We start from the raw sequence: 23,500 nt of genomic DNA on the forward strand, positions 1-23,500 counted from the left end.
TTGCTCTTAGATTTCCATCATTCTGTTCTCCCTTAAAGACACAGTACCCTAATTTCATATTTTTTTTTATTTTTTTTATATTCTTTATTTTTGTCGTGCATGTTATAACAGAAAGGCCCATGGTGCCACAACAGCATTCCAGGGTTAAACATTTATAAAAATTGACAACGTGGCATATAATAATTCTGCACATTTTTATATTCATATGTGTGAACGTTTGGTAGCCTGTAGTCCTAGGAGGTATGTGTGTCACGTCGGAGCAAGTTTGTGTTCAGCTAAATCATGCATACCTATATAGTATGGTACGGTTATCTGATATATCCTCGCTGCTAACACCTTTCTGCAGATGCTTATATAGTGTCAGAGTCGCAGTGTCCACCCGTCAGGTGTGCGGTATACATGTGTGTCCATATTGTGTAAACTAGTGCCGGGGCTATAGGTGCAGCACCTGGTGAGAGGGCTGCTTGTGTTGTATAGTCGGTAGGCTATTGTTTATGCTACTGTGGGGGATATTATTGTGTCGTCGTCAGAGGGTCGCTCAATATAAGTAAAAACAGGTAAAACAAGTATAACTGTGGTCCAGAGCTCTTATGTTGCTATAACTACTCTGGGTAGCCAACATAACAAGTCCCAATCAAACGTTCGGGAGGCGGCCGTTGCGGACCGCGCCGCTGTCGGTCGGCGGTTGCCTTGGCACGAATGTGGTCACTTTCGCCAGGTCCCAGCGGTGATTCTTGGAATCGGTTCTCTGAAGGCCGTTTGGGGGCATTGAGTCCATCGGGAGTCCCAGGGTGGGCAGTAAAGCCTTTGCTTCCATGACGTCGCTGACTGCGTGCCGGGTCTCGCCTTGGAGGATCAGGAGAGTGCGTGATAGACGCCATTGGTACGGTATCCCTTTCTGTCGGAGGAGAGCGGTAAACTGTTTGAAGGACCTCCGCCATGCCAAGGTGCCCCCCGAGAGATCTGGGTAAAAGGTAAGTTGCATACCCTCGAAGTTGTAGGGGTCTTGGTCTTTGATGGCCTTGAGAAGTGTCGCTTTGTCTCTGCCAGTGCGGAAATTAACTATTATGTCTCTCGGTGCTTCGGTGGGGGCTTTCGGTGCCTTCGGTATCCGGAAACAGTCCTCCATAGTTATGGCTTTGGCCTGTCGCGGGGGGAGTAGCGCCATTGTGAGGCGTCTTAACATGTGGGGTAGTTCGTCCGTTGAAATGGTTTCTAGGACACCCCTGATTTTCATATTATTTTTTCGGCGCATGTCTTCCATCATTGCAAATTTAGCGTTGTGTATCTCGTTTTGTTTCTGGAGTCCCAGAATTGTTTGTTGCATGTTGGCAATTTGTTGGGCTTGTTCCCCTGCTGTGACTTCCACCTGTCCGATTCGGTTAGTCAGGCCCCGGAGATCAGCGCGTAGGGTTGCCACATCAGCCTGTATGTTGTGTTGCAGTTCAGCTAGTAGACTTTTAAGCACTGCTGTTGTCACTGGGTCTGGCTCTGGGCCGCCCTTAATTGCGGCGGGAGCCGGTCCAGCCGGTAGTACAGGTTCATCGTCGTCCAGCGACAGTTCATCTGACAGATCGGAGTAGGCCTCAGGGTAGTCGGCCATTTTGGGCCCGACGGCCATTTGTGCCTGTCTTAGCAACACACCGATGTCGTGGTTTGGCCGAGTCTTGTCAGGCTTTATCTGCTTGCTTTTTCGACCCATGTTGTGTAGTAAGTCGATAGCTTGTTTCTCTGGGTGGTTTGGCAAAGCAAAATTGCAGATTAATTGGGTAATAGCTTGCGATGGCACGGAGCTCTGGAGCCGTGCGACCATGCGGCTCAGTTGCTTGGCCACGCCCCCCACCCTAATTTCATATTACTGTAATTTTAGTATATATCTCTAGTGATGTCGCGAACATAAAATTTTCGGTTCGCAAACGGCGAACCGCCATAGACTTCAATGGGCAGGCAAATTTTAAAACCCACAGGGACTCTTTCTGGCCACAATAGTGATGGAAAAGTTGTTTCAAGGGGACTAAACACCTGGACTGTGGCATGCCGGAGGGAGATCCATGGCAAAACTCCCATGGAAAATTACATAGTTGATGCAGAGTCTGGTTTTAATCCATAAAGGGCATAAATCACCTAACATTCCTAAATTGTTTGGAATAACGTGCTTTAAAACATCAGGTATGATGTTGTATCGATCAGGTAGTTTAAGGATTACGCCCGCTTCACAGTGACAGACCAAACTCCCCGTTTAATGCACCGCAAACAGTCCGTTTGCACAACCGCAAACTCCCCATTTGCACAAGGTTGGATACCAAGCTAGCCATGTCCCGTTCCTTGTCCTCACTGATGTCATTGAAGGTCTCTTCCTCCACCCAGCCACATACAACACCAAGGGTCCCAGAAAGGTGACAACAAGCCCCCTGGGACGCCTGCTGTGTTTGATCTTCCACCTCCTCAAAGCCACCTTCCTCTGACTCCTCTTCTTCAGACTCCTCTCTCTGCGTTACCTCTCTCTGCGTTATTATAAGGTGTGTTAAGTAGTACTATTCCTATCAGTTTAATCCCTGTTACGTCCTCTATCAGGGGACGTGTATCTAAGGCATCGATTTTAGGAAGCGGGAGATGGAAAAAGATGCTTGGTCGGTCCTCCTACTTCAAATTTGGGGCACTACGCGTGCAATCTAATGTGCCACCAGATAGGAGTGGTGTGTTAAGTAGTACTATTCCTATCAGTTTGATCCCTGTTACATCCCCTATCAGGGGACGTGTATATAAGGCATCGATTTTAGGAAGCGGGAGATGGAAAAAGATGCTTGGTCGGTCATCCTACTTCAAATTTGGGGCACTACGCGTGCAATCTAATGTGCCACCAGATAGGAGTGGTGTGTTAAGTAGTCCCCCTCATCAGGCCTTTTTTAGTCGAATGTATCGCCCACTGTCAGTCCCTTCGGGATCCATCCCTCATTCATCTTAATAAAGGTGAGGTAAATAGACTTTTTTGACCTAGGCGACTTCTCTTCTCAGTGACAATACCTCCTGCTGCACTGAAGGTCCTTTCTGACAGGACACTTGAAGCGGGGCAGGCCAGAAGTTCTGTCGCAAATTGGGATAGCTCAGGCCACAGGTCGAGCCTGCACACCCAGTAGTCAAGGGGTTCATCGCTCCTCAGAGTGTCGATATCTGCAGTTAAGGCGAGGTAGTCTGCTACCTGTCGGTCGAGTCGTTCTCTGAGGGTGGACCCCGAAGGGCTGTGGCGATGCGTAGGACTTAAAAAGCTCTGCATGTCCAACACGTCTGTAAAGCGTCCTGTCCTTGCCAGCATGGTCGTGGGAGGAGGAGGATTACTTTCACCTCTTCCCCTGTTAGATTCCCGTTGTGCTGTGACATCACCCTTATACGCTATGTAAAGCATACTTTTTAATTGATTTTGGAACTGCTGTATCCTTTCCGACTTGCCGTAATTCGGTAACATTTCAGGCACTGACCGGGGGTCTAGTAGCGTGGACACCCAGTACAGGTCGTTCTCCTTCAGCCTTTTTATACGAGGGTCCCTCAACAGGCACGACAGCATGAAAGACCCCATTTGCACAAGGTTGGATAACGAGCTACTTATGTCCTGTTCCTCGTCCTCAGTGATCTCTCTGAAGGTATGTTCTTCCCCCCAGCCATGTACAACACCACGGGTACCAGATCTTCCTCCTCCTCAAAGCCACATTCCTCCTCTGACTCCTCTTCCTCACAATCCTCTTCCAGCGTTGCCGCAGGTCCAGCAAGCGATGCTGATAAGGCTGTTTCTGGTGGTGATGGTGACCACAACTCTTCCTCTTCACACTCATCTAAGGCCTGATCCAGCAGTCTTCGCAGGGCACACTCCAGGAAGAAAACAAATGGTATGATGTCACTGATGGTGCCTTCGGTGCGACTGACTAGGTTTGTCACCTCTTCAAAAGGACGCATGAGCCTACAGGCATTGCGCATGAGCGTCCAGTAACGTGGCAAAAAAAATCCCAGCTCCGCAGAGGCTGTCCTAGCACCCCGGTCATACAAATACTCATTAACGTCTTTTTCTTGTTGGAGCAGGTGGTCGAACATTAGGAGTGTTGAATTCCAATGTGTCGGGTTGTCGCAAATCAAGCGCCTCACTGGCATGTTGTTTTGCCGCTGGATATCGGAAAAGTGCGCCATGGCCGTGTAGGAACGCCTTAAATGGCCACACACCTTCCTGGCCTGCTTAAGGACGTCCTGTAAGCCTGGGTACTTATGCACAAAACATTGTACGATCAGATTACACACATGTGCCAGGCACGGCACATGTGTCAACTTGCCCAAATGCAATGCCGCCAACAAATTTCTTTCGTTGTCACAAACCACTTTGCCGATCTCCAGTTGGTGCGGAGTGAGCCACTGATCCACCTGTGCGTTCAGGGCGGACAGGAGTACTGGTCCGGTGTGACTCTCTATTTTCAGGCAAGTCAACCCCAAGACGGCGTGACACTGCCGTATCCGGGATGTGGAACAGTACCTGGGGAGCTGGGGGGTGCCGTTGATGTGGAGCAAAATGCAGCAGCAGAAGAGGACTCAGCCGAGGAGGTTATGGAAGAGGATGGAGTAGGAGGAGTAGAGGAGGTGGCAGCAGGCCTGCCTGCAAGTCGTGGCGGTGTCACCAACTCCTCTGCAGAGCCACGCATTCCATGCTTGGCAGCCGTCAGCAGGTTTACCCAATGCGCAGTGTATGTGATATACCTGCCCTGACCATGCTTTGCAGACCAGGTATCAGTGGTCAGATGGACCCTTGCCCCAACACTGTGTGCCAGACATACCATTACTTCCTTTTGCACAATCGAGTACAGGTTGGGGATTGCCTTTTGTGCAAAGAAATTTCGTCCGGGTAGCTTCCACTGCGGTGTCCAAATAGCTACAAATTTTTTGAACGCCTCAGACTCCACCAGCTTGTATGGTAAAAGCTGGTGGGCTAAGAGTTCAGTCAAGCCAGCTGTCAGACACCGGGCAAGGGGGTGACTTTGTGACATTGGCTTCTTACGCTCAAACATGTCCTTGACAGACACCTGACTGTTGGTAGATGAGCAGGAACTGCTCAAGGCGAGAGACGGAGGGGCGGATGGTTGAGAGGGGGCAAAGAGGACAGCAGTGATTAACATGGCTGAAGATGCTGGACCAGGAGGAGGATGGCGGCTTTGAGTTTGTGTGCTGCTTGTACTCATGTGTTGATCCCATAGGCGTTTGTGATGTGCGATCATGTGCCTTCGCAAAGCAGTTGTACCTAGGTGGGTGTTGGACTTCCTACGACTCAGTTTTTTTTGGCACAGGTTGCAAATGGCATCGCTGTTGTCAGAGGCAGACACACAAAAAAAATGCCACACTGCTGAGCTCTGCAATTACGTCAATCTGGTGGTGGCAACAGCATGCGTTGATTGGCGTGCTGTCGGGCTGACCCCGGGTGCCGATGCATGCTGTCTGACTGTGCCACTAGCTCCTTGCGACGACCTCCCCCTGCTTCCAACTCGTCTCCTCCTCTCTGTCTCCCAATCTGAACTTTCCCCCTGTTCTTCTTCTCTTCTAGCGGGCACCCACGTGACATCCACGGACGCATCGTCATCATCAACCGCTTCACTTGTATCTGACAACTCAGCAACGGAAGCAGCAGTGGGTACAATATCATCATCATCACACCGTACGTGTGTTGCGCATCACTCATTTCTTCCAACTGATGTGTAAATAACTCCTCTGACATACCAAGTGAAGCGGCTGTGGTGCTAGTATTGGTGGTGGCGGCAGGCGGGCGAGTGGTAACTTGAGAGGTGCTCGAAGCTAAACTGGAGGAGGATGGTGCGTCGAGGTTCCGAGCGGAAGCTGTAGAAGATTGGGTGTCCTGTGTTAGCCAGTCAACTATGTCCTCAGAACTTTTCAAGTTCAGGGTACGTGGCCTCTGAACACTGGGCATTATTCTAGGGCCAAAGGGACTCACAGAACCACGACGGCCCCTGCGGGGTGGCCTGCCTCTGCCTGTCATTTTTTTTCCGATTAGTGGTACTATGCGTGCAAGCTACTGTGACAACAGATATGAGTGGCACTGGTGTGACACTGTGCCCTGGCAGGCCATGAAACGCACACTCGTGAAGGAAACTGACTGCAATTATATTACAGTCCAAAAAGGTTTCTTTTTGTTAAATGCAAGCTATTGTGACACCAGATATGAGTGGTGGCACTGGGCAAGTGGGCACAGTATACGCTGTGAGCCTGACACACACGCTGGCAGACAACTAACTGCTATTCAATCTATTACAGTCAAAATTGTTTTTTTTTGTTTTTTTAAATGTACACTACTGTTACACCAGATATGAGTTGCACTGGTGTGACACTGTGCCCTGGCAGGCCCTGAAACGCACACTAGTGAAGGAAACTGACTGCTATTATATTAAAGTCAAAAAAGTTTTGTTTTTGTGAAATGCAAGCTATTGGGACACCAGTGAGTGAGTGGTGGCACTGGGCAAGTGGGCACAGTATACGCTGTGAGCCTGACACACGCTGGCAGACAACTAACTGCTATTCAATCTATTACAGTCAAAATTGTATTTTTTATTTTTTTTTAAATGTACACTACTGTTACACCAGATATGAGTTGCACTGGGGTGACACTGTGCCCTGGCAGGCCCTGAAACGCACACTAGTGAAGGAAACTGACTGATATTATACTACATTAAAAAGTTTTTTTCTGTTTAAATGGAAGCTATTGTGACACGAGTGAGTGGTGGCACTGGGCAAGTGGGCACAGTATATGCTGTGAGCCTGACACACAGGCTGGCTGGCAGGCAGGTAACTGCAATTACATTACACAGAAAAAAAAAAACAACAGACTGATGTTCTAGCCCTAGAAAGGGCTTTTTGGAGTGCTGTCCTTACAGCAGAGATCAGATGAGTCCTTCAGGACTGTAGTGGACACTGAATACACTAGCCAAGCTATCAATTTCCCTATCAAATCAGCAGCAGCTACACTGTCCCTACTCTCACTAAGAATGCAGCTTCACAATGAATGTAAAATGGATGCTGTCCAGGAGGTGGGAGGGTCTGGGAGGGAGGGTCTGCTGCTGAATGGCTGGAATGTGTCTGCTGACTGTGAGGTACAGGCCAGGGTCAAAGTTTACTCAATAATGACGAATAGGGGGCAGACCGAACAGCGCATGTGTTCGCCGTCCGTGGCGAACGCGAACAAGCGATGTTCGCCAGGAACTATTCGCCAGCGAACAGTTCAGGACATCACTATATATCTCTACACATTCTAGCCATATCACAGGCCAGCTCCTGGTATTTGTACACTTTTATAGTGTCCTCCCATACCATTTTTTCTATAGGTTTTAGTGAATCCCTATTTATTTTCAGTTTTGAGCGGCCCAGTATCAGTCAGACTCCCTCCCCCCTGTGTAATACATTAGGTATACCAGAACCAATTATCTAACATCTTATTTGCACTGTCACTGCAAGGGTGCATCATTTATTATTGCACTATGGAATATTGTCCTTTAATGTAATTTGTGTAGTGCATTAAGGACCTGCTGGCCTGTCAGAGATGGTATTGTCAATGACAAAAGGGGTTCATTTGATTGTATTGAGGTCAAAGGAGGTTAGATCTTTTGAAGCTGGGACCCCCCACCGAGGTAAGATGACAGAAGGGGTAGTATGAATGGCATAGCAATGTGAAAAGGATTTTACCATATGGATGTGAATTACTCAAGATTCTGCAAGGCGTGAGGTTCTACATTTGGAAAAAGTCTGAATGCCTCTTCATCCATTTGGCATGTACCTTGTAATTGATGAGGGGATTTCTTTGATATGTTAACCCCTTAAGGACACATGACATGTCTGACACGTCATGATTCCCTTTTATTCCAGAAGTTTGGTCCTTAAGGGTTAAAGGACCACTATAGGCACCCAGACCACTTCAGCTTAATGAAGTGGTCTGGGTGCCAGGTCAATCTAGGTTTAACCCTTTTTGCGGTAAACATAGCAGTTTCAGAGAAACTGCTATGTTTACCTGTGGGTTAATCCAGCCTCGAGTGGCTGTCTCATTGACAGCCGCTTGAGGCGCTTCTCACTGTGATTTTCACAGTGAGAAGACGCCAGCGTCCATAGGAAAGCATTAAGAATGCTTTCCTATGGACAGGCTGAATGCGCATGCGCATTCAGCCAGGGACGTCAAAAGAGGGAGGAGAGTCCCAGCGCCGAGGGAGCCTGGCGCTGGAAAAAAGGTAAGGGATTAACCCCTTCAGCACCACGGGAGTGGGACCCTGCGGGTGGGGGCACCCTCAGGGCACTATAGTGCCAGGAAAACAAGTGTTTTCCTGGCACTATAGTGGTCCTTTAATGATCATTAGTCTTGTGTTCAAGTATCATATCCAAAAGAAACATTAATATGTACCCCAGAGAATAATAATTAAGCCTCATTTTTGTTATCTTTGGAATGTGACAAGCGCCATCTTCTAAACAAGCCCAAACATGAGTGGCCTGACTTGACCATAGGGGAAGGAATTGTGATGTCCGTCCTATTGGATCACGGATGGGGCGTGCGACATGTCTATGGAATGGGAAAATAATAACAAATTTGTAGATGCAATTATTATTTTTGTGGCAGGTACATAAGAGAAGATAGAGCCAAATGTTTCCATTTGGATTGACGGTGGTCTGGAACAAAGGAGGTGGTCACTTATTATTTCTATAGGTACGCCCTTAACTCCACCCCTGGGCAAAACTTGATAATCCACAGGATATAAATCCAATGATTTGGAGGGGTGTTGGTGTACTTGCTTGGGGCCAAGATTTAATATTAAGTGAGTCACCATCATCCTTCCTTGCCAGAGACCCCCTGGGCAGAAGCTGTAGTTTGAAAACCTTTTTGTTTTTATCTGTTGGTGTAAACAATTTGTTTATCATATATTTGTGTATGAACTGTGACTATTTTTTGGCTCATAATAAACATTCATTTATTAAGTTCTGCCTTTGTCTGGTTAAGAATCACGTTACCTGAAGAGACTAATTAGTATTTTTGCAATTCCTTAAATATTGTACTAAGTAATATTTGGTGGGTTTTATTATTGATTTACCTGGGGGACCAAGGCACCCCATTTATAAATTGTCTTGGTGGCGACCGCGTTAAAATAGTAATAGTTATATTATTATGTTTAAGTGTGGGTAGTGTTAAAGGGAGGATTTTGTCATTATTTCCGGTCTAGTGCAGACAAATAGTGAACTTTAACCCTTTCAACACAACTACGTCACGCACTCTCTTGGAGTAGGGTGCGTTCATGACATGCACTAATTGCACTTTTTGGTTTGTGAACACATATCTTTTATTTCAACCACAGTTTTCTGACAGTTTTCACAATTATGACAAAAATAGGTATTATATTAAAAAAAGTAGGGAGAATGACTGTTAAAGTACAGCCAGTCTTAGTGAAAAAGTGCACTGTAACTTGTTTAATGAATAAACCTAATTATTTTCTCATTAAGACATTTTACCCACTTAGAGGACCAGAACAGATTTTAGCAAACATGAATTTGCTGATGTTCAACAAGATGATATTTTCTTATAAACCCTTCCCCACACTCAGTGCATGAGTATGGCTTCTTGCCTGTGTGGATCACCAGGTGTTCACTAAGATAAGATTTAGAAGAAAAACATTTCCCACATTCAGAACAAGAAAATGGCTTCTCTCCTGTGTGTATTCTTTTATGCGTAGTAAGAAGGCTGGAACGGGCAAAGCACTTTCCACATTCAGAACATACAAATGGTTTCTCTCCTGTATGAATCATTTGATGTTGGAAAAGACGAGAAGAACATATAAAACTCTTCCCACATTCAGAACAAGAAAATGGTTTTTCTCCTGTGTGAGACCTCTGGTGTTTTACATATTCTGAGCTGCATGTGAAACATTTCCCACACTCTGTACATGACAATAGTTTTTCTCCTGTATGAATTCTCTGATGCAAACGAAGACTGGACTCGTGAGAAAAACATTTCTTGCACTCAGAACATGAGAATGGTTTCACTCCTATGTGCATCAATTCATGTTTAATACGGTTTGATATTTCTGTAAAACATTTTCCACATTCTGAGCAAGATAATGATTTCTCTCCGGAATGAATCTTCTGATGCCTTACAAGATATAAAGAACAAGTAAATGCTTTACCACATTCAGAACAAGAAAATGGTTTCTCTCCTGTGTGAGTTTTCTGATGTCTTGAAAGGTTTGTGGAACGGCTAAAACATTTCCCACATTCAGAGCAACAAAATGGCTTCTCGCCTGTGTGAGTCATCTGATGACTAACAAATTCTGAAGCACGAGTAAAAGCTTTTCCACATTCTGCACAGGAGTATGGGTTTTCACTCATGTGGACTTTCTTATGTAAATTAAGATCTGATTTAGAAGCAAAACACTTCTGACATTCAGAACATGAGTATGGTTTCTCTACAGTGTGAATCTTCTGATGTTTTACAAGATATATAGAACATGTAAACGCTCTATCACATTTAGAACAAGAAAATGGTTTCTCTCCTGTGTGAGTCATCTGATGCCTTGAAAGGTTTGTGGAACGGGTAAAACATTTCCCACATTCTGAGCAAGAAAATGGCTTCTCTCCTGTGTGAGTCCTCTGATGAATAACAAAATCTGAAGAATAAAGAAACCATTTTCCACATTCTGCACAGGAGTATGGTTTTTCACTCATATGGGTTTTCTTATGTGAATTTAGACTTGACTTAGAAGCAAAACACTTCTGACATTCAGGACACGAGAATGGTTTCTCTCCAGTGTGAATCTTCTGATGTTGAACAAAACGAGACAAATACTTAAACCTTTTCCCACATTTTAAGCAACAAAATGTGTGAGTCATCTGATGACTAACAAGATCTGAAGAATGAAGAAAATATTTTCCACATTCTGCACAGAAGTATGGTTTTTTACTCATGTGCATTTTCTTATGCGACTTAAGGCTTGACTTAGAAGCAAAACACTTCTGACATTCAGTACACGAGAATGGTTTCTTTCCAGTGTGAATCCTCTGATGCCTAACAAGGTTTGAGGAGCATGAAAAGCATTTCCCACACTGAGAACATGAAAAAACTTTTGCTCCTGTGTGAGTCCTCTGATTCATTATGAAATGTGAAGGACGTGTAAAACATTTTCTGCGTTTTTCACAGATACGTTTCTCTGCTCTATGGATTTTCTGATGCTTGTTAAGGCTTGACTTAAAAGTAAAGCATTTCCCACACTCGGAACATGAAAATGGTTGACCTGTGTGAGTTCTCTGATGCCTATAAAGAAATGAGGAACGGGTAAAACTTTTCCCACATTTAGAACATGAATATGGTTTCTCTCCTGTGTGAATCCTCTGATGATTAACAAGTTCTGATGAATAATAAAAAGATTTTCCACACTCAGAACATGAAAATGGTTTCTCTCCTGTGTGAATCATCTGATGTCTACGTAAACGTGTGGGAAAGGTAAAGCATTTCCCACATTCAGCACAAGAATACTGGTTCTCTTTTCTGTGGACTTTCTGCTGATGTTCAATAAGATATGATTTAATATTAAAACTTTCCTCGCACCTACTACACTTGTAGAATTCCCTTGAAGTGTCGGTGCTTTGCCTATTGGTATCATACTCACTGCACTTTAATACTGATATGGTTTCAATCTTTTTCTGGTTGTTACTCTTCATTATGCAGTTTTCATAATTAAACCTCAGCTCTCCAGTCTGTTTATGCTCTGTCTCTATACCATTATCTGTGAGATTTAGTTCTTCACACGATTCAGAATTCTGTAGAACATTGCCTGCTGATTTGCACAGATTTTTCAGTGGTTTGTTTAGAACGCAGTACATATTTTTCTGGATGTCTATGCCGTCATCGTTCATCCTATCTGGTAAAAAAACAGAGTCAGGAAATCCATCTTGTGTAGTTCTTAGGGATACATCATCTGAAAATAAAGGTGTTACTATTAGATAAGTTTAATGTAATGCAATCTATTTATTCAGTGATATATAAGATACATGTTTGGATGCATTTTAGGCAGCCATGACCCAGGGAGGATCTCTAACAGCCATCTGAGGAGTGGCCAGTGAAGTTATCACTAGGCTGTAATGTAAACATTGCATTTTCTCTGAAAAGACAGTGTTTACAGCAAAAAGCCTGAAGGTAATGATTCTACTCACCAGAACAAATTCAATAAGCTGTAGTTGTTCTGGTGACTATAGTGTCCCTTTAATGTTCTGGTGAAAGAGCCTGTCCTTGCAGTCTCAGCCATATAAACACTGGATATTATGGGAAATTGTAGTGTTTACATTACTTTCTAGAGACAACTCTAGTGGCGATCATTCAGACACCCACTAGAGGTGTTTCTAATTGCAGTCCTGCAAACATTATGAGAGATGTAGTCCACAATATCTGGAGTGCCGAAGGTTGCCTAAAGCCTTCATAGACAAAGCTAAACAATCTTTACTAGGACGCCTCTTAAGAGAGGAAAAGGCCCTAATACCCACCTTTTGGAAACATGTTCAAGTGCCCACACTAGACAAAAAGATCACTTGAGTGGAGCTATGTGAAGTCTGGAGGACAGGGGAAAAATATATATACCTTTAAGGTTTGGCACCCTGGCTCCCATATTTAAACTCTGCATAAAGGTGCTGGGGTCGCCTCTGGGGGGGTATAGATTCCCCCCAAGTACTTTAAGACAGGAAAATGCTTCAGGGCCCACAACACCTACAATTACACTAGGATGTAGACGTACACCTCCCACCAACAGAGTGTGACAGGGACAGCAAACGGTGCTCTCCAGTGTTCGGTTTACTTTAAACAAGATAAATATCTGGCCATGCTATACTGTCAACTTCTTTTTAATGATGAAAATGTGGGATTGTATTTTTGGTTTGGTTTCCATGGTCTCCAATAGCTTATATGTAACCCACTGTTGTTGAGAGAAGAATGTTAGCGTTACGGTTCAATATACTTTCTTTTTTATGTCTACTGTCATTCTATGCCCTTATTAGTTATAACCTTCTGTTATAGGCATAATTTTATATGTAATGTATGAAAATGTATGCTGGTTTTTAAACCCAATAAAAATAAATGGAAAAAAATAAATATATAGGAACCGTTCAACAGAGTTGTTAGTAGTTTTTACACAGAGCAACAAGCACAGCAGGAGGGAGGGAGAACACAAACATGTAACATCAATGTGGGTACTGGCAAAGCTTGTTGTGTATATTGTATATACTTTGTGTAACTGTTAGTCTTGTATGTTCAATGTAAGTTTGTCCTTTACCTAGGCCTAACGCGTGTTTTGCAACTGCATTTGCTTATTGATCTATTTAAATATTAATATTAAACATTAGGAGAACAAAGGTTGAATTTAGCAATCTCATTTATTGTGTGTCCACATATTCCACAGCGTTAACACCTAGCTGTATGATTTATCTTATAGAAGGGGTTGGGAGCTTTGATGCTTAATTGCAAGCTAGTGGCCAAGAGAATTATTCTGTTTGTAAGTCCTAACTCGTTCTGTTAATTTGATAGAAATTATTTATTTAATGTTATGTATACCTATCTTTTACCTATAAGTGAGGCTTGTTGTTCATTGTGTTAAGATATGTGAGCGAGACTATACTTATATACAATATACTTCTATTGTCTGGAAAGGTTTCCCTAATAAGTTGTACAAATAAACCAGGCACAGTTATATGTATGCTCTATTACTATATTTAAATCTAACTATTACTGGAGAAGTTGTAATACATAAGCTTGTCAATACCCAGATTTATCTCTAGCCTTCACACCTTTCACCTCCTCTTATATGTAAAATATGCACCTATCCATCTTCTCCACATTTCTCAAGTTCTTCCAGCTCTCTCATCAACTCCTTCCCTCCTGCTTTCAATACTTTTTCCAACTATCCCATATATCTGGAACCCATTACAACATGAACTTTTACTTTCTCTGTCCTTGATCATTTAATCTGACAAATAGTTAACTAAACCCAATAATCACACTGTTTTGTAAATTACAATCAGCCAAAAGTATTTACTTCTCACCTGTGCCAGTATTTATAGGCCATTCCTTCTTGAACGGTCGGCGATAACTCACATACGGCTCTTCTCTTTGTTCGATAGCGGATATAACCGGAGGTGTCCTATCAATCCAACCTGTGAGTGTGAAGATTTATTATGAGCAATGATAAAGCTTTCTAATGGCAGCAGACACATGTAATTCACAGTAAAATATCTCATGACATGTAGGACATGTTCTCACCTAGAGACCAGAGGTTCTGATAATTCTCCATCATCACGCCCACGTAAAGCTCTTTATCGTCTTGTGTTAAACAGCCCCATTCATCCTCCGAGAAGTAAATGGCGACTTCGTCAAACACATATTGTCCCTAAAACAAAAACATTATTTGCTTAAGAATCTGTTATTGGAGCAAACATAATATCAGCCAAACAACAGCTTTAGGATAAAGGTAACACATCAGAACTGTCCTCAGTTTAACACAACCATTGGTTTGTTTTCTGTTTCTCATGCTCATTTTCATTAGGGGCAGAGACACGCTTTAAGGATTTTCACTGAGCTGCCACATTCTAAATCAAGCTAACACAGAGTCTTTGAGTCTACTATTTTTAATCCACACTTTTATGAGAAGTAGATTTTTGTTTGTACGGGGTTCCCATTCCCCCGAAATTCTTTTTAGAGTTTTTTTTTTTTTTTGCAGGCATTAGTTTAGAAATTTCAAACTGCTTCCCGTCATAATTCTGTTTGGATTTAATTACTAGCAGGGTGGACATCAATATTTTTTTAGAAAAATAATAATAATAATAATAATAATAAAACAAAGGATTTTTATGATGTAAAAGCAGAATTTTATTTTTATTTTTTTTTAAATAGATTTCTTTTTATAAATACTTTTGGATAAAAAAAAGTCTATCCAGGATAATTTTCTGTTAAAGATATATTCCAGTCTAAAGGTAATACAGCATTAACAGTAATTAGTTATGTAGCATGAGGCTCTGTTCGTTTCTGTCAAATGGATTTCATTAATCCAAGTTAAATAAACGTTGCAGAGAGAACGTATTTTTCACAACAAAAATGTTATTAAATAAACATACAAAGTTTAGAAAAAGAATTGAATCCCATTGTTAGTCCGCAAGTGTATGTACACATCGAAAAGAGTTTTAAAGAGTTGACTGGAGTCAATATGTGCAGTTTCTCAGTATGAAACTCTGTAAATATAACTGTCAGCAGTGTAACTCCCCTTCCGGCAGCATGATTAGTACATCATTAGCCAGCCCAGGATAAGGGTACCAGGCTAGTTACTGTCAATTCTCTGTAGCTCTGCAGAAGCCAGATGCGCACCACCCAGTATCAGAGAAGGCTTGGCATCCGGCAGGGACCCAGTAAGAGAACACTCCAATGCAGTCTAAATGTTCAAAGACATTTCATTAGCCACTTAAGTTAACAAACACTGACGTTTCAACAAATAAAAGAATACGGACACTATGAAATGTGATTGTGTTAGTTCAATAAAACAATTTAAATTGTTCTCCATTTAACCTATTAAACTGGAGGTAGTTCACCTGGCAAAGATGTAATCGTTATCTATTTATTTATAATGTTATAACACACAATTAGTTCTGATATAACGGTTAAACTAATCTGAAAAGTTATCACTCTAAATCCTGAATGTTCTACTTGCAAATGTTAACATTATCACAACCAACAGGAATGAGTCTTTGCGGCTACGAATTATCATTTAAATCGAGTCTCATTGATTAAGAATTTAAACCAAATCCACCCTGATTACTACTGTAGAAATAACTGATACTAATGGGAGTGAGCAACGGGCCTTTATGAAACAACACTTAGTTTGGATTCTGTGCTGAATTTACTAGAGTCCAACAGATTGTCTTTTTATGTCACTGCAAGACTGCAGTAAAACTGATATTTACTGTTATACCTTTCTTTTCATAGAAAGCTACAACTCTTGTTATTCACTGGGTATTATTGGCTAAAAAAAAGCCCTTTTACTGTCATTACAGCATTAGACATCTCCCTCCATCAAGTGACAGCATTAGACATCTCCCGCCATCAAGTGATAGCATTAGACATCTCCGGCCATCAAGTGACAGCATTAGACATCTCCCTCCATCAAGTGACAGCATTAGACATCTCCCGCCATCAAGTGATAGCATTAGACATCTCCCTCCATCAAGTGATAGCATTAGACATCTCCCGCCATCAAGTGACAACATTAGACATCTCCCGCCATCAAGTGACAGAATTAGACATCTCCTGCCATCAAGTGACAGAATTAGACATCTCCCGCCATCAAGTGACAGAATTAGACATCTCCCGCCATCAAGTGACAGCATTAGGCATCTCCCGCCATCAAGTGACAGCATTAGACATCTCCCGCCATCAAGTGATAGCATTAGACATCTCCCGCCATCAAGTGACAGCATTAGACATCTCCCGCCATCAAGTGACAGCATTAGACATCTCCCACCATCAAGTGACAGCATTAGACATCTCCCGCCATCAAGTGACAGCATTAGACATCTCCCTCCATCAAGTGACAGCATTAGACATCTCCTGTCATCATGTGACAGCATTAGACATCTCCTGTCATCATGTGACAGCATTAGACATCTCCTGTCATCAAGTGACAGCATTAGACATCTCCTGTCATCAAGTGACAGCATTAGACATCTCCTGTCATCATGTGACAGCATTAGACATCTCCTGTCATCAAGTGACAGCATTAGACATCTCCTGTCATCAAGTGACAGCATTAGACATCTCCCTCCACCAAGTGCCATCTTACAGCACAGGTTAATCCATTTCTCTTTATATTTTGATTCTCTCCTTGGAGTACTACATGAATCTCTAACTGAACTGATATAGATCTCTGTAACGTTCTCCTTTACCTGCCCACTGAACTGGCGGTCCATCTTAGACGTGGGACTCGTCATCTTCTCCATCAGCTCCATTTTCTCCCGGTTTATGATCCATAAAGTATTGGATATAACATGGCGTTGAATCCTGCAGCATGAGGCACACCAACGTAAACTACAACATCAGGATATATGAAACCTGTTAATACCAGTCTGTGCAACAAAACTAAAGTTTATATCAGCTAAAAAAACTAAATTAAAACAAAAGAAACCTCCCAAAACACATCACTAAATATCTTATCTACAACAATCAGAGCTGGCACCAAATTCTAAACCCAAACTCCTGGATCTGATGTTGTAGAATGATTCCTGTGGGAGCCTCTGGGCACCATAACCACTGCAGCTATGGTGCCAGGCCAGCTATCCCCTGTTTTAGTGTTGTGTTTGTTCAAGCGGTTTGACACAAATTAAAGGTTCAGCACATTATTATTATTAGTGTAGAAGATACAATGTCTACAATATACAAAATATGGTGTGTGTCAGCGGACGTGCTCAGCCAATGAACGCCTCCAAATAAAGCCAGAATTGCTACAGATATGCTACAGCATGTTAGAGGCCAGGTATCCAGTGGACACTTTGTATCAGAATAATGGGAACTGATTTAACACAAATAAAGGGAAAATACTAGAGTGGTGTTGACACCATAACCACTACAACAGACTGCCACTATAACCACTACAGCAGGCTGCCACTATAACCACTACAGCAGACTGCCACCATAACCACTACAGCAGGCTGCCACTATAACCACTACAGCAGGCTGCCACTATAACCACTACAGCAGACTGCCACCATAACCACTACAGCAGGCTGCCACTATAACCACTACAGCAGGCTGCCACCATAACCACTACAGCAGACTGCCACTATAACCACTACAGCAGGCTGCCACCATAACCACTACATCAGGCTGCAATGGTAATCCTGCTGTTACTGTCCCTTTAAAATATATCCCCGGTTTATTACCCCTGGTTCCCGCCCGGTTACCGGTATTTGAAGGACGAATCACCGATTCATCGCGTCACTTGCCGGTGCGCCGCAGCGTTGTGACGTCACAGTCGGCGCAATGTATGCCGGGAGATGTAGTTCTCGCTGCCAGGCTCTGATTGCGGCTCCGGGAGGCTCGCTGTTACCGGGTGAATAGAGCTCCTACCGGGTCCCGCTCACCGTGTGTCCGCCATACTGTGTGTTAACGGTTATACTCCATATACAGCGACATTACCTGCCCAGCCCGGGGTCAGTGTCTGACTGCCAGCAGTGTGAGGGTTAATGTGTGACTGCCAGCAGTATGAGGGTTAATGTGTGACTGCCAGCAGTGTGAGGGTTAATGTGTGACTGCCAGCAGTGTGAGGGTTAATGTGTGACTGCCAGCAGTGTGAGGGTTAATGTGTGGCTGCCAGCAGTGTGAGGGTTAATGTGTGACTGCCAGCAGTGTGAGGGTTAATGTGTGACTGCCAGCAGTGTGAGGGTTAATGTGTGACTGCCAGCAGTGTGAGGGTTAATGTGTGACTGCCAGCAGTGTGAGGGTTAATGTGTGGCTGCCAGCAGTGTGAGGGTTAATGTGTGACTGCCAGCAGTGTGAGGGTTAATGTGTGACTGCCAGCAGTGTGAGGGTTAATGTGTGACTGCCAGCAGTGTGAGGGTTAATGTGTGACTGCCAGCAGTATGAGGGTTAATGTGTGACTGCCAGCAGTGTGAGGGTTAATGTGTGACTGCCAGCAGTGTGAGGGTTAATGTGTGACTGCCAGCAGTGTGAGGGTTAATGTGTGACTGCCAGCAGTGTGAGGGTTAATGTGTGACTGCCAGCAGTGTGAGGGTTAATGTGTGACTGCCAGCAGTATGAGGGTTAATGTGTGACTGCCAGCAGTGTGAGGGTTAATGTGTGACTGCCAGCAGTGTGAGGGTTAATGTGTGACTGCCAGCAGTGTGAGGGTTAATGTGTGGCTGCCAGCAGTGTGAGGGTTAATGTGTGACTGCCAGCAGTGTGAGGGTTAATGTGTGACTGCCAGCAGTGTGAGGGTTAATGTGTGACTGCCAGCAGTGTGAGGGTTAACGTGTGACTGCCAGCAGTGTGAGGGTTAACGTGTGACTGCCAGCAGTGTGAGGGTTAATGTGTGACTGCCAGCAGTGTGAGGGTTAATGTGTGACTGCCAGCAGTGTGAGGGTTAACGTGTGACTGCCAGCAGTGTGAGGGTTAATGTGTGACTGCCAGCAGTGTGAGGGTTAATGTGTGACTGCCAGCAATGTGAGGGTTAATGTGTGACTGCCAGCAGTGTGAGGGTTAATGTCTGACTGCCAGCAGTGTGAGGGTTAATGTCTGACTGCCAGCAGTGTGAGGGTTAATGTCTGACTGCCAGCAGTGTGAGGGTTAATGTGTGACTGCCAGCAGTGTGAGGGTTAATGTGTCACTGCCAGCAGTGTGAGGGTTAATGTGTCACTGCCAGCAGTGTGAGGGTTAATGTGTCACTGCCAGCAGTGTGAGGGTTAATGTGTGACTGCCAGCAGTGTAAGGGTTAATGTGTGACTGCCAGCAGTGTAAGGGTTAATGTGTGACTGCCAGCAGTGTGAGGGTTAATGTGTGACTGCCGGCAATGTGAGGGTTAATGTGTGACTGCCGGCAGTTTGAGGGTTAATGTGTGACTGCCAGCAATGTGAGGGTTAATGTGTGACTGCCGGCAGTGTAAGGGTTAATGTCTGACTGCCAGCAGTGTGAGGGTTAATGTCTGACTGCCAGCAATGTGAGGGTTAATGTGTGACTGCCGGCAATGTGAGGGTTAATGTGTGACTGCCGGCAGTTTGAGGGTTAATGTGTGACTGCCAGCAATGTGAGGGTTAATGTCTGACTGCCAGCAATGTGAGGGTTAATGTGTGTGTGAAGAAATCCCTCTTTGTGTTCGGTATTTCTCCACTTTTCATTCGATAGATGTAACTACCGAACAGAGACCACCCCCCTGGCTCGTTAACTTCAAAGCGTACCTCAATTGAAAGTGCTCATTCATCATATGAAAAAAATAAGGATGTATACCAATGGTACAGTACGTATGTGAAAGTAGGATAAGTAGGTCAAATATTATTTACTTATCCTACTTTCACATACGTACTGTACCATTGGTATACATCCTTATTTTTTTTTCATATGATGAATCGCACTACCTTGGGAATCTGATACCAGCAAAAAGAAATCCTTAGGCGGGGATTGTTCCGTCCAGGCTCCTAAAATAGAGCTTTTTAAGCTCTGGAAAACGTGAGTGCCCCTTTGGAATATATCTTTATAACCATATTATTCATAACATACTGCACTATCATTGTAATTTTATTTCCCTTTTTTTTAAGAGTAAGACACATAATTGTGAAATCTGCTGCTACCTGTGTATGTATGATTTTATTATAATAATTCTTAGCGCTGTCCACCTAATTTACTTGCTAGGTATGTAGAAGATCCTGCGAGACCCTCCATAGACACAGCCAATCCCCTGCTGTCTGGATTGACACTTAGACTCCGCTCTGAGTCTGGCGCAGGAGAAATACAGAGATAGTCTCCTCTCTGTCTCAGTATCTCTTGACTGGGTTGGAATGTCAGTGAAATTCCAACACAGTCAAAATGAGTATTTCATAATGTTATGGGCAAATGCAAATATTGTATTCCTCAAACTGTATACTTTGTCTTTAAGAGATATTGCAAACTAACACGGTGTTAGAAATGGAACATATTGTTTTTCATACGTTTCTTTAGGCAATAACCTCTTGCCTTCAGTGCATATTATGTTTACACCATTTTGTCCCAGACAAAATATAATAACAATAATGCATAAACAAGCTTCAAGGCTATGCTACGACTCTTTTAGTACACAATATACTGGGGTAACCCTAAATAGATAAAGATGTTCAGATTTTAAGATGCCATCTTGTTCTAAGTCAGGGAATTTCCCATGACGTGTACACCCGTACGTTTTACTTATGGCCTTGTAAGTTAAGGGAGGTCCTTAGAATGAACAAGAATAAAATAAGTTACTTTTTCATATATGAACTACAGTGACCCTAAAATGAAGACACCTAAGGTATAAATATGTGTACCTTTTAAATGTTAACACAGAGAGGAGAGATTTGGAGACAGACGCTCCATCTTAAAATGACAGAAAGGCTGACATAATGACTTGCTCAGGAGGGTATGTTAATCTATTAATAATATTTGCAAGCATATAGTTTAATCTTATAAACTCTGCTATAAATTATTGTAATGAATTTTATATGTCTAGATTTATATTTGTATTTGATAAAATATCTAAAAGACAAAACTTTATTGCATCCAAGACAATCCTTATTTTTTATTGTATTCTCAATTATTGATATGTTTAAGGCCGAAGGCCTGTATTTGTGGGAGGAGTTAGCGTTCCTATTTAAACGCTACTCCCCCCTTCCTACCTTGCCGTACGCACGCTGTTCACACCACCCACCTCTCCCTCTTATACAATCCATTCGGGGGCCCCTCTTTTACAGGCCTACCCCCTACGTCGGTTCCGGCACACCACGCCGACTTAATTCCAATCAAAAGGTATTTTACAATACGATATTAACCGACCACAAATATTAAATAGAGGATCTCTTACTATTTAATATTATGGCTAAAGATATCTGTATGGTTAGCCCTGCTAAGTTCTATGCTTTAAGACGTCATCGTGGTAAATAAGGGAACCAGCTGCGGTTACAATAAAGATTCTATATTTATGAAATACCATTTTTTTTCAGGAGGGGGTGACAGTGTCGCCTAAAAGGTTTACTCCAAATATCATAACCACTATGGCCCACTGTAATGTTTATGATGCTAGGAGCATACCTGGTGTGCAGTGCCTTTTCCCAGAACCAGATCCTCAGCGCTCTCTCCATAACCCCAGCTGATCAGCTATTTTACAGGGAGAAGTATTGAAACAGGTACAAGTTCGGGAAGAGCAATGAGACAGGCTCACAGAGTTATGTATCTCAGAATTACTACAACTTTACTGCACACAGAGCAAAGTATATATAGACTGAAATAAACAGAATCGGAGGTCACACACCATGAGGACGGGCAGATATATCAAGATATATCACTTTAGAGCAGTCATTGCCTGCCAAGGTGGAAACGCAATTCCTATGGAAACTAGCTTAATTAAACCTTACACCTGGGGTCACCCTGGTTTCTTTAGATCAGAGGTGCCTAAAAGGTATACCCCCAGGTGTTGTAAAACTACAACTCCAATGATGCTTTGCATACTTTTAGAATGAGAAAGCATAATCAAAGATGTAGTTTTAAAACATTGGGGGATCTACCTTTTGGGAACCCATCTTTTAGATTGTAAGGTAGTTTGAGCAGGGTCCTCAATACTTCTTATTTCTGTAAGTCAGATTTGTTTAGTTGAATTTACCGGCATATTTTGTCCCCTCACTGTACAGCACTGCGAGATATATTTGGCAAATAATAAATGATGATAATACATATATTTCTATCACTTTGTCATTCAGAATATTACACATCAGCCCTATGAATAAAACATTTATATCTGCAAGACCAGTGCTGGTATGTAAAGATGTGTTCTTACATCATATTCCTTAGAGTCTGAAATAGTGAAGAGCTGATATCATGTCACCTGTATATATCTGTCAAGATCAACCACAAACAAGACATTCAGAGGAAGATGAACAGCTGAATCTACAGCTATACAAAGCTAGGCGATGTACCTAAATAACTCCAGTTTGAGTTCTACCTGAAACAGTGCTGTTAATTGGGGAATCTGGGAGCAGGGCGAGCGGACCTGCTTGTGGTGAGATTACCGGCCTGTGAAGCCCAAAGCACTTTGTTAGAGGCAATGTCTACAATTACCAGAGTGAGGTGGCAGTGCCTCCACACTGGTATCCAGATCAGAGGGTATAATACCTGCTATACAGTGATACATTACTGTCAGGAACTGTGAATACCTACACAGCTCGCTCCCCAGAGAAGGCAGTATATGTGCTATTGGATTGTCTTTCAGTCCATTTGTGCACTATTTGTCAGAGCAATGCAACAGGGATTGAGAGGAGCATTGCGTCTTCCACCCCTAGACAGTGGATCTAAGGGGACACCCAGTTATATTTAGCAGCTAATTACCTGCTTATTGGTTATTCTGGCTATTCTGACACATTCATTATGCGTTCACCTTTCCTGTAATCCATACATATTACTGAATGTGTTGGGCTTTCTTCTGACATATGCAAAGGTTTGGCCTGCAGTTGTGGGATGGGCATGTTACCCTATTTAAAACCCCCCTACTCACCTTCCTCCGTTCCGTACGTGCTTTTAGCGATTCGCATGTCCCCACCCTCCACTCCCTCTATCTATACTTTTCATTACACCTCCTGGGTGGGCCCTCTTTTATTACAGGCCTACCGCAACGTCGGTTCCGGCACACCTCAACCGACTTATCTCTCCCTATACTATGCTACTCTTCGTACGCTTCCTATACGGCCTTATCTGCCCCTC

At 43.3% G+C, this 23,500-nt stretch overlaps 2 protein-coding genes across 2 annotated transcripts in view; both read right to left on the bottom strand.

Moving 5' to 3' along the window:
• LOC134574820 (zinc finger protein 850-like) overlaps window positions 1–1,813 on the bottom strand; it is a 36,914-nt gene extending 35,101 nt beyond the window's left edge. The window contains exon 1 of the mRNA XM_063433884.1: window positions 710–1,813. Within this exon, the coding sequence (XP_063289954.1) occupies window positions 710–1,813 (1,104 nt within the window). The remainder of the gene's footprint in view (window positions 1–709) is intronic.
• Window positions 1,814–9,440: 7,627 nt separating this feature from the next.
• LOC134574526 (zinc finger protein 271-like) lies at window positions 9,441–17,461 on the bottom strand. Its single transcript, XM_063433636.1, has 4 exons — window positions 16,978–17,461; window positions 14,309–14,435; window positions 14,092–14,202; window positions 9,441–11,981 (listed from the first exon to the last, which is right to left on the bottom strand). The coding sequence occupies exons 1-4, from the start codon at window positions 17,038–17,040 to the stop codon at window positions 9,547–9,549; spliced, it is 2,736 nt and encodes a 911-aa protein (XP_063289706.1). The 5' UTR covers window positions 17,041–17,461; the 3' UTR covers window positions 9,441–9,546.
• Between the last annotated feature and the right edge of the window lie 6,039 nt (window positions 17,462–23,500).

The sequence above is a fragment of the Pelobates fuscus genome, chromosome 10 (assembly GCF_036172605.1).
Source record: "Pelobates fuscus isolate aPelFus1 chromosome 10, aPelFus1.pri, whole genome shotgun sequence".
NCBI lineage: Eukaryota > Metazoa > Chordata > Amphibia > Anura > Pelobatidae > Pelobates > Pelobates fuscus.

Bases quoted from the DNA above. Each gene is read 5' to 3' on its own strand.
- LOC134574526 (XM_063433636.1), bottom strand. From the start codon at position 17,040: ATGGAGCTGATGGAGAAGATGACGAGTCCCACGTCTAAGATGGACCGC. The intron at 14,203-14,308 runs GTGAGAACATGT...TCACACTCACAG, and splicing joins TCAGAACCTCTGGTCTCTAG to GTTGGATTGATAGGACACCT. The intron at 11,982-14,091 runs GTGAGAAGTAAA...CTTTATTTTCAG, and splicing joins GCCTATAAATACTGGCACAG to ATGATGTATCCCTAAGAACT.